Here is a 12,904-nt window from a genome sequence, read left to right as displayed (position 1 = left end):
CATGATTTTTTATACAGGGCGTATACCTATATGTACAACTGAACGAGTGTTGCAAGCCTTGCAAAGTATTTTACATAATTTCTTAGTACAATACGCGTATTATTTTAACACTGTAAAATCGTATTATAATATTTTATTATTTTATATATTATATATCAGGGGTCTCCAACCTACGGCCCGCGGGCCGGATCCGGCCCACCAAGCTAATTGATGTTTTGAAAATAATATATTAATTTTCATTGTTTTTAATTTATTTTTTATTAAATTGATTAATAAATTAAAAAATTATATAAATAAACATACATTTTTTTAAATAAATCTCATCTATTCTTATTTATTTCTCAATTTCATAACCTATCAGATATTCCTAGAATCCTAGATAGACAACATTTATTTTTTTTTTTTAGACAATACATTTCTAAAAATGTTGGCCCGCGATGCCACAGCGTATATCAAATTTGGCCCGCCGTAAAAAAAGGTTGGAGACCCCTGTTATATACTATGGAAAAGTTGAACTCGATTTTGAAAAAAAAAATAACTTCTTTACTGGCTTATTATTGAATAGTTGCGATCTGTGATAATTATACAACACATGATGAACATAATAATAAATCGAATAAAAAAAAAAACCCGCATTATTATACGCATTGAAGACTGAATACATTTGAATAAGTATATTTCAATATTTGATTAATAAATTGCTTATATTGTAATAACACAAATAACTAATAGGCACATTGCACATACTATTATTAAACTATATAAAAAATTAAGACTATAATAATCGTGAACTGAAATCGGTATTCGTTTGCGGAGAGTGGGGAGGGTTGCGACTTAAATATTAAATACAATTCTATACGATGCAGGCACCCTCACATATACTAATATATTAAGTCCTGGCTACCGACCATCACCACTTAAAGTATAAATTAAATGCAAGCTATTACTGATTATGTGTACATTATTTTTTACTGGATAAACATAAGCATTATGTACATTCATTTAGGATGCAGTAAGTAGATGTGAACTGAAGGTTTTATTTACTTATTTAGGTACAGCTATTATAAGATAGGTATATATAATATGCTAACAATAGATACGTGATTAAAGCTTTTATTATTGAAAGGTACCTTGTATATCTATATAATTTGGTATGTATTATTATGAACAAGTGTATCTATAAATCTATATAATATTATATTGAGTATTTTTGATGTTTTAATGAATGATGGCATTGTGTTGTCATTCATGTAAAAGATACTATTTAAAATAATTACTGAAGTGTAGATATTGTGGATACAAATAATTTAAAAAAGTATTTATGAATACTTTCAAATACTTACTACTTGTTAGCAAAAAAAAATTATTTTCAATTAATGCAGATGGTACCTAACTTTGCAGGTAACCAGGATTTAATTAAAATTTTTTTTTGAGGGGGGTGAAGATGGGGTCTTAATAACTTTGAATACAATTTTTATTTTTATTTGATTACATAATTAATATATAAAACCCTTTATTTTTAATTTTAAAAATTTCGGTGGAGGGGGGGGGGGGTTCAAATTCTGTAGATCCTCCTGGATACGCGCCTGTTAAAATAAAAGTATTAAAAATATTTTGTTCAATTACTTTTTTTAAAAGTATTTAAAATATCATGCATTTGAGTAGATACCAGTATACATATATCACAGTGGCAGCTTACTAAAATAAATAGGAACAATTTTGGAAATTCTGCCCGCCAAACAAAAATCCTAAATCCACCACAATATAAAATTGTATTCGTGAATGTACAATTATATCATGTATTGATTATAAATATTTAGTATTTAATAAACATATCAAAAAAGATAAGCTGTAGTGGTTACCGCTCAATTGTGCATTTTAGGTGTCGAATGGGTAACCATTATCGATGTGTTAAATTTGAATTCAATGATATATCATTGTATGGGAATGAAGAACAATAATTTTGAACGGAAATGGTCCGTCAGCCAATATCATCAAGTTTTATTTTATTGGTATATTTGATAAGAGGTAGCCATTAAGGTCGTTTGTTTTACGTTTAGTATTATGGAAGATTGATATAATTTTGTCCAAATATATTGCATTTTTTTATATTATTAGACATTAGTATTTAAATATTATAATTTATAAGAATATAAATTTAAACTATATTATATGCAACCACCAGGTTGACCACACATTCAGTATTGATATTTTTAACTACCTACAAAATAATTTGTATTCATTTATACATTTTTTATCGACATTTATAAAAAAAAAATTAATAAAAAAAATTTGAAAATTATTTTGACCAATAATAATAGCTCGAAAAAAGTAAAATTATTTTGAAAATCGTATCATTCATAGAAAATGATTATATTAATAGGTACTTTGCAAGGTTAGGTTAACTGTTTACTTTTGACTTGTTAGTTACTTGTTTTTGTTCTTTTTCCTGATTATAAAAATGTTATTTTATAATTTTAAAAATATTTGATCTTGACTTTTTTAAAGTAGGTACGAACTAGTCGAATTAGATTTAATTTATAATCAAAATTCACCATTAAAGTTACAAATCGAAGTGTAGGCACACACACATAAAAAATACAAATTATTTTAAAATCAATACATTCATCGCTTCGCTCAGAATCTAAAATATCAGTAACACAATTATTTTGAAGTTTGAGTTGAAATAAGAGACTTATTGAGTGTATGGTGTAGGTACCCGGACCCAATAATTGACCCTTAATTCGGATTTGATTATTTCTTTTAGAACTACAAAATTAAAATTAAAAATAATTATAATATTTATATATTATCATCATTTTATTCAATTTAATTAGAGAATATATAATTTTAATAAATTGTAATGCCCAGAACCATATTATCGTGTTTGAGCAATGAATTTCCTAACGACCTATATATTATTATCATAGATAATACATAATGTATTATCTATAAATAATGAATTAATTATAATAATAATAATTTATCATAATGTATTATTATTATGTATTATCTATGATTATTATGCAGGTACTACATGTGAGCAGAAATATGTTGTGGACATTTATTGATAAAGTAACCTATCTACTGTATTGTAGGTAGATAAGTTATTTATTATTTATTTTTATTAAATACTAATTAATTTGATAAATGCCGTTATAGATTAGTAATTACATAATAATATATTAATTGAAGATTGACGCAAGAAAAAAATAAACTGTACAAGCAATGTGTACCTAATAGGTTGGGGTAATACCCTATGGCCTATATATTTAAAGAGACATGATAAACGTTCTATAAGTATCAATAATGTAGACAATGGAAAACTATGAATATTTAATATGTTCTTATTAATTGTATAAGTTTTATGCAGTATAATTCTATGATCAATTTAGTCGAAAACTGATTTAGCATGAAAATTGCCGTTTTTCTTTAATTTTTTTTTTTTTTTTTTAGTTATTTTCGATTATAAATATAAAAAAAAAACTGGAAATATTTAATTTTGACCCCTCTAGAGTCTAGAGTACAAACTAGATCCAACTCGCTATTAAAAACCAACCTGAAGGCTGAAAACCAACTTCTTATTGTCTTTGCAAATACACACAAACACAAAACACGGGTGTCACCGTTTTCCGCCAAAATCGACCTTTCCGTTTACCGCCAGTGTCATAATATATATTTCTTTTTTCCGTCACCGCAAATTTCAGTTTCTATATTTTGATAACTTCTAATTGTGAGAATTAAACTAATATTTCAGGATGTCGATTTCGTATTTTAACCCAATCATCTTCATAGATACCTTAAAATACAAGAAATTAGCTTATTGAATGTACCAATATAAAGATAAGTCATCTGAAATTGGTAAACATGGTTAAATAATATACTTGACTTATTATTTCTAAATCCGAGAGATGTAAATGATTGCTTCATCGACAACTTAATGAGCAAGTGTCGGATTAATGAGAGACTTTAAAAGTTTGCTGACTATTTTGTAGAAACATATCTTTCTGAAGATTGTATATATCCTTTAAAACTTTTGGCACTTTCATCTTCAAAACTTATGTGCACGACAAAAGCGCCTGAGAATCATTTCATGCACATTTCAAAAATAGTTTTATCAACAATCGCCATCTATTTTATAATGAAATAAATGACGTTGATTGCAAATTAAGAAACGTCAGCAAACAAAAAAGCATTACAAAACCAAATTTTAAAATGACATAAAAAACAAACCATTATTTAATTGACCAGTATAAAAGAAGAGAAATATGCCGATATATACCTATAAAATCAATAGCGTACCTACCTGCAGTAACTATAAGAAATAAGTAAAATAAATAAATGATTCCTTTATAGAAATATGTTATAAAGATATATAGATATCTGATTATTTTAAGCTATAGTTGATATTACATATTTTTGTTAAATATTCACCTAACTTAATCGTCAAAAAATTAAAAGAAGCCCTCGAGGAGGTCGGAATAAAAATAAAAAAAAAAGTTAAACAAGTACCTACTTAGTAAAAACCCAGATTTAAAGACACTGAAGCTATTTAAAATATTTACAACGGCAGCGATATGTAAACTTCTTTTGAATTTAATCTTACTGAATTAGGAACTTTAAATTTGCTCCTATAACTTCCATCGACGTGGAAAGGTCCTTTAGCCACTATAAAAACATATTGCGTCCTAATCGACGTCGATTTACTTTTGACAACCTTACTCAATTGAATAAGTAGGTACCTACTTAATTTAAATGTATTCCTAAATATAATTTTAATAAAATAATAATGTAATGTAGTAGTGTTGTATAATTTATATTTTTATACCTATATACTTATTTTATAATTTTTTATAAGAATAAAAACATTTTTTTTTACATATCTTGTATTTTTAATCGCACGTTTGGATAAAAATAAATACATATATATGTAAATATTTTTGAATTTTTAATACATATAAATCCGCATATTAGTAATTACATTATAAAATATCTTATATAATATTGTAATAATTTTAATTTTAAGTATCACTTGAATATGTTTTTGTAAAAACATATATTTAATTAATAATTATAAATGAGTCATCATATTTTCATAGTATCTAAGAGGTTACCAAAATATAGAAACTAAAATTTGTGGTGGCGAAAAAAGAAAATATAATGTTACCTATTGTACTGGCGGTAAATGGAAAGGTTGATTTTGGCGGAAAAGTTGATCACCTGCTAAACGTCTATCATTACAATTTGATACATTCATCTTTCTGTTCAAAACATAAAACATATTACTTTTGTTTGAACTTTGATCTTCCAATGTAACTCATGGATATCAGTATATTATTATTTATTATGTTTATAAATTATCTAAAACATTTTATATTAAATTTAGAGATTAAGTATTACATACAAGAAAAATAAAATTATAGCTTGATAAACGTAACATTGGTTTTTTTTTTTTTTTAATTGTATTGCCTTATTTTAAATTCATTTTTTTTAAATTTTAAATCCTTTTTCTAGTTTTTTAGTACTTTAAAATCTGTACTCTAATGATGAAAAAACAGCCAACAATAAAATTAAATTGGGACACTTAAATTTTGGGACCTCAATTATATAACTCAAATTATGCCATTGATTTAACTAGTACCTACTATAAACAACATAGAACATATTTTGTTGTAAGTAAATTTTAATGGTTGTGGTATGTCATTACCAAATCTAGTAAAATATCAAGCTTACATTTTAAAACACTTTCTAATGTATTAGAATATTCTAAAAAATTGTGTTAACTATTATTAATATAGATTATTGAAAATTAACAACTAAATGGAAATTTTTGGTTTTCAATGTTTAAATAATACTCTTGTTATATATATATTTGAATCATAAGATTATATATAATAAGTAACAGCATAATTCAGAAAACACATTATAAGACTACACTTGTTACGTAAATTATAAATTAAATTTGTTATTTAAACTCAACACAGACATATATTAGACATATATTTTTTTACAAATATAATTTAATGGACAGCACATGTGAAAATAAAAACACATACATTGCAAGTATTGAGCACCTGATGTTTTAATACAATATAAGTTATTGTAATATGTATATAATATAATGTCTAGGTTATACAAGTAATAATAAATTATAATATACATTAATAATATTCATAAATATGTTTTATTTATATTTAACAACAGTGCAGCCTAAAAAATTAATCATCATATTACGTTGAATATAATTTAAAATAACAATTGTTTACAGGTAACTTGAATGATGTAAACATTATTATTTTTTACAATTAAAACAGCACGAGTTCAATACAATATTATGAAATAAATATAATTCTGAGAAGTATATTTTAACAAATATATATCTTATATACACAGTTGTCATGGAGTTTTAAATAATTTTAAAGGTCGTTCAGTTTGCATTCATTCTTATACCATCCACCTTTATTGTTATTAAATTACCTAAAATATTCGCACACTGGAGAGTACTGTTTATTATTTTATTAAAACAATCAAATGATGTACAAAGTTCACAAAAATTTTTTTGGTATAAGACTAAAATTATTATATTAATAATTACATAGGTCATTATGTTTAAGTAGACAGCGCACTGGAAGACTAAAATAATAAGTGTAAATATTTTATGTTATTACTAAAACAAGGGCTATGAGAAGTAAACAGCGACCAACTTGGTCCTAGTTTACACTAAGTCCGATTTTAAATTTTAACAATGGGTACTAAAAATGTAGTTATTTTTAAAGGCATATGCATTAACACTACAGCAAGCATTACATGAACACAATGAGAATCCATAGCTACTACAGACAGTACAAGAGTCGTGGTAAAACTTGGTTATCACTTACTTTTTGTGCCACTAAAAAACTACTAACCATTAAAATTGAAGTGATTGTTATTTTTTTGGTGTATTACATATTTTTCAAAATTATTAATTCAATATTATTAGGTAATTACTAATTATACACTTGCATAATGATGGTAAAATATTGTTTTCTATTATTCTTTTTTTAAAACCATTAATAAAAAAAACAAAAGAATGTTACCCATATCCTAACCCTCACAATATAATAAACTTAATAGATTTTTAAAAGCAACAATTTTAATACTTAACAAACTATATCATATTGTAGGGTTCTTACAATTTTACTAATATAAAAAAAAAAAAAAAAAAATGAAATATTTAACATAAAGTGAAAACAATATATTATAAATTATAATAAACATAATAATTAATATAAATAAGTTTAGATGAAGTTAATGTACATAATTATTGATGGTATAGTAATAATTTTGCCATTATAGTTGTATGGCGTATAAAATGTTAAAATTGTATTTTTATATTTTAATCAAATTTGTTTAATTAATTATATACAATGTTTTACAAACTAAATTAAACAAATTATACGAAAATCCATCACAGCCAAATAAAGCAATTTTCATACAACCATTGTTTACACATATTATACTCAGTACCCATACTGAAATTATATTAGATATTATTTATTTAATTTATAAAATAATGTAAGATGATAGCAAACTATGATAATAGCATAACAAAATAAAAAATTTAATTAGATACACTTAGATGATAAAACAAAAAAGGTATATTAGATGTAAATAGCCAAAGCTAATTGATCAATGAAAAAATGTTAGAAATGACTTTAACCAAAATTAATTAACAAATGTTTGATATTGTAGAATTTTTAACTTCAAATTTAAAACATTGTCAATGGAATGAAATGTATTATATAAAAATGCTTTTATCAAAGCTTAGAAAATGATCGCAAATATTTAAAACTTTATTTTTGTGATATTTTTACAACTAAAATTAAATCCAAAGCTCTTGGAATATAAATATTTTAATAAATATCATAAATTAATATTAAATAATGAAAAAAATTATACAAATTGGTAGTTTTAATAAAGGAATAATATATTTCATACTCATATATATATATAAAAAAAAAATTTTAAATTTCAATATAAAAATGTATATAGAAATACATCTTTAATAACAATAGCGGATTTAAGAATAAAATGGCACTAAAATTGTAGCTATGTGATCAGTATTATTACTGAACTATAAGATGCAAATATATCTTTATATAAGTGTATCATATAAATTAACTAATTGAAATTTTAGTTTAACTCATAATGATCAAAAGTAATATTAGGTATTATAAAATAATTAATACATGTATGTTACAAGGCATTCACATTTGATATCTAACCATTATTTTTTTTACAACAGTCTGTTGACTTTCTTGTTATTTACATTTTTGAAAATACATTAGGTTTACCTAGTCAATGTATTTTTAAATAAAAAATATAATATCATTACGAAAATCTATAAATCATAAAATGGCAAAGGATTATACAACATTATTATTTATTACATATATATATATTCTCCCCCCAGAAATGTATTAAAAATGTTGGTTAACTATTTGGTCTCAAATGAACTTATTTATTGAAATTGGCAAATACAGCCCAAATTACGTCATTAGTAGAACCTTTCATTGATTCAACTTCTAAGTCCATATCTGATAATTCTCTTAATCTTCTAGTGGCTAATTCATAATCTTCATCATTTAACGGAGAAAATGCACTTTCTAATACATCTGATGCTTGAGCCAACAATAATAAAGCCAATAGTCGTTTATCCATTCTATGCGGATCATTAATCCATCGAGACAAAACAGCATCTTGTACCTAATATTTTACATCAAAAAATCATACAAAAATAACTAATATTCATAAATTTGTCATGTAAACTACAAAATAAGTAGATAAAAATAACTTAATACTGAGTTAATTACCTTTTTAACTAGTCTCACTTTAGCTTCATTATCTGTTAATGGATGGGTAGTCATATCAAATAAAAGGAAATTTTGTTTTTCAGTGGTAAGAACACCTTTCTCTACTAAATTTTTTGCTAATCGTTCTCTAACATTTTTCAATTGATATTTAATTTTCAAAGGATTCCACGTTTCACCTATAAATTAGAATCAAGTTAATGATGCTCTTATAATAATAATAAATTGTTGAATTATCTATAAGAATTTATATAATATAACATACCACTCAAATATTCAATCCAACTTTGTATTGTTTCAGGAGGATTAGTCTCTTTGATATGTTTGAGAGCTTCGTCTAACAAAACATCACCTGTAGGTGTCTCATTTTTTATAATTACTTTTCTCATTTGTAAGCTTTTTCTTCGCATCCCTGCCTTTTCTAGTTCAATTCTTTGACGAAGTGCAAGTTCAACAAGTATACATCCACGTAAGCCAGATGAAATTGAATCATTCCAAAATGATGTATATCCCTGTAAAATAATTATAAAAATGAACCTTTTATAAATATTTAATAGTATGTTAAATACCTTAACGAATTCAACAAAAGTGTGACTGGCATAGTTATACTAATATTAATAACGAGCTTATGTTTTGAATTCATAAATATAATAGATTAAAAATGTTACTTAGAAATAGGGATTGATCGAGCCTAAGTTTTTACTAATTAAAACATGAATATTAATTAAAATTTAAAAACATGTTAGTTGTAAAATACTGACTGATTTTAATAAAAAAATAGTACTATCAAGTACTATTCTAACTATTTGAGAATTCAAATTCGAACTTTAATTTTTTAAAGAGATTTATTATAAGTACATATTTATATTAATTTTGAATCATTTATTTAAAAAATTACTTATCATTTAAAGAATAGTTAGTGATGGATTTATAATTCTTGTGATACTTGAGTACTTAACAATCTTAAATTAAAAATGCTAGGCTATATATCTATCTATATTTAAAAATATATAAAAATTATGATTTTTAATTATCTATATAATTATTGTGTTTTAGATTCATAGTAAATATTACAGAAATATGAAACATTTTTTCAATAAATAAAATAATAATTTTTTTTTTATTAGTTTATTTAGCAATTAGTGATACTTGCATTAAAGGTTTATTGGAGTTCTTAAAATTAAAACAATCATGAGGTTACATAATTATTTTTTAAACATTTAACAGTTACATTTACTACTGTCAATAATACTTTAAAGCAAATAAAAATATTATCTTCATAAGGTATATCATGATAATATTTTACATTTATTAGTAGATACTTTATAACAAGCATAATTTAATTTAATATGATATGAATATAAAATAAACTATATTGAATTATTATGAATTACTTAAATATTTATACACAAATACATCAATTAGCATTGAATATGGGGCTCAAATAAACTATACAGATTACCATGTTTGTACAAGTGTATGTAACTGGTCATTAGTAACAAATATATGTTGTTAAGTAGATATGACAGTAGAACATATAAAAAAAAAAATCATTTTCACTATTTTTTATAATATTAAAAATTATTTAAGTAAATCCTTTTATTTACCTATTAAATTACTGCCTACTTACTTTGATTTTTAATTTAAAATGTTTTAATCTACAAACAAATTTTAGTAGTATATATTAATACTTAGTAGCATAAATTCGTTCTTATTAAGAATATTTATATTTTGTTCTTTGAATATATATAAAAAAAATATTAGCATATCATGTAATATTACTATCAAGTAGGTACAATACTTTTAAATAAGAAAAAATAATTATTATCTGTAGTTATATATTAATTAATAATTATTAAATAAAAATATACATTTTTTTTCTGAAAATAGTAGGCGTCATTCAAATATAAATAAAAATAATATACTCAGAATTTATATTTTTAAAGTATCAACAATTGTATTCAAATTGAGATTCAAAAACAAAACAATATTTATCTACTTAATACCTTCAATCAAACACTGTATAGATTAATTAAAATAAAATAATTACAAGGAAAAATAACCAAAAAGTTCTAATGAATGTTAATATTAAATATAAGCATTTTGCCAAATCAGAGTGGTTAAATTTTACTTAACATATTTTTATTTTTCATATATAAATATAAATCCACGATAAAAACCAGTTTTGTAAATAATAAATAATCTGTAAAAAATATCAAGGATTTAGGACATAAAGAAGTCTATACCTTAATTTTCTATAAATATTTACATGGTAGGTACACAATTAATGTTATACTACTTATCAAATACCAAGAAACAATAGGTACTTATCTAAATTAATTAATTTTTTTATGTTTATGGTGTTGTAAAGGTATCCATTAAAAAATACTAAAAATTATATAGGCACATGAAAATATGAGAAAATAATCATTAATATGTACATAAAATAAATATTAGGCATATGCTTACTCTTATACAAGTAGGTATAGACATATTTTTGTTAAATTGTAATTGCAATTAAACTAAAAAATTGAAGTCTACAAGCTTTTAAATAAATTAGAATGTACCTGTCTATCAAAATCAACTGCTATATCCATAATATTGTACAACATTTCTATACAAGGTACTTTCATTGATATGGCACAACATGTAAAATATTTTATATAATTGTTTAAAAGACACCATATATCTAATTAAATTAATTTAGCTTGAATAATAGAATTTTAATGTTTAGACACTGATCAACTAGCTGAATGGTAGGTAATTGTACATAGGGCATGTAGAACTATGTTTAAAAAACTTATCAATAAACTATCATGAAAAATATGTTGGGTTCAACACTGTAGCAAAATTATACATTGCATAGCTTAAAAAAACATTTATCAGATTAGACTAATGAAATGGGATCTAAAAGAGCTGAAGGTCTTAAAAATCAGACAAAGCGTCAAAAAAAAAAAATAAATAAAAATATGGATAAAAAAAGATAATTGATTATTAAGAAATGGGTATTTTTAAAAAATCAAATAAAACAGATTTAATTATTTTTATAAATGCCTACTATTAGGGCTTACATCCTAATCATTTGTAAAAAATAGGAATATCATCTTAAATATTGATTAGAAAGTGTAAAAGTAGTCAATTTGAATTACTGAATAGATATTTAATCTATAACCTATATGCTTAAAATAATATTATGACTAGTACGCTTGACTGGGTATTTATATAACAAATATTTTAGATGTGTAAGTAAAGGCAATCGCGAATCTTAATAGAAGTGAACGTACACCTATAGTATACCTCTTTGTCTTTGAGACCTAGCAGCAGCACTTCTTCCATTAACGTGAGCCGTGTTTCTTTCGAGTCACCATCGTCGATGTCCTCTTCGTAGTCAAGTTTGTCTGCCGTCGATTGGCCGTTTTCCTTGGACACGCCGTCCGCGTTGTCTCTGTTGACGTTGCGCCTCTGCACCAGACCATCGGCGCGGCTCATCATCATCTCGGCGAACCGTATGTGAGTTCTCGCGTGTAGTCACCAGTGTATTACGTGAGAAACTAAATTTCCACAAAAAAAAAAAAAACCAAACCCAGTGGATCAAAATAACGTACGTTGTCGTTCGAGGGTTACGCACTTGGCGTTTTTGATGCGAATGCGAATTCCGAGAGGGCGAAAGCGCACAATTATTGATAAGGATTTTTTTGTTGACGTCTACACAATAATACAGTAATGGTAATAATGGTATTATAAATATAATAGTAATAATAATATCGTATAGTAGTATCACAATTCACGATAATGTAATATGTTTTCACCGCCCCTTCCACGCGCACAATTACCAAAACCACGGCTCAAGATTAAAAACAGTCGTCGACTGGACGATTAGATCGTTATGTGGTCACGAATGGCCCAAACGAGATGATAACACATTAACACGGCGTGGAATATGTGTTATCTTAATGAATAATAACGCTTTGCGTCGACGACTATTCCTTCGAAAGTTATCATTGTTATTAGTTAAATCAGTTATAATATATTAATATGATCATTGATCATTATTG

General features: G+C 24.6%; 1 protein-coding gene across 1 annotated transcript; it reads right to left on the bottom strand.

Moving 5' to 3' along the window:
* Nucleotides 1-8,397: 8,397 nt before the first annotated feature.
* On the bottom strand, nucleotides 8,398-12,567 carry LOC112604252 (Golgi phosphoprotein 3 homolog sauron). Its single transcript, XM_025353209.1, has 5 exons — nucleotides 12,478-12,567; nucleotides 12,147-12,400; nucleotides 9,115-9,361; nucleotides 8,853-9,028; nucleotides 8,398-8,745 (listed from the first exon to the last, which is right to left on the bottom strand). The coding sequence occupies exons 2-5, from the start codon at nucleotides 12,342-12,344 to the stop codon at nucleotides 8,497-8,499; spliced, it is 870 nt and encodes a 289-aa protein (XP_025208994.1). The 5' UTR covers nucleotides 12,345-12,400; nucleotides 12,478-12,567; the 3' UTR covers nucleotides 8,398-8,496.
* Nucleotides 12,568-12,904: the final 337 nt, after the last annotated feature.

This window comes from Melanaphis sacchari, unplaced genomic scaffold (genome assembly GCF_002803265.2).
Source record: "Melanaphis sacchari strain LSU unplaced genomic scaffold, SCAv2.0 Contig0_pilon_pilon, whole genome shotgun sequence".
In the NCBI taxonomy this organism is placed as follows: domain Eukaryota; kingdom Metazoa; phylum Arthropoda; class Insecta; order Hemiptera; family Aphididae; genus Melanaphis; species Melanaphis sacchari.
Note: the sequence above shows the minus strand (reverse complement) of the source record. Positions and strands in the feature narration are given on the sequence as shown.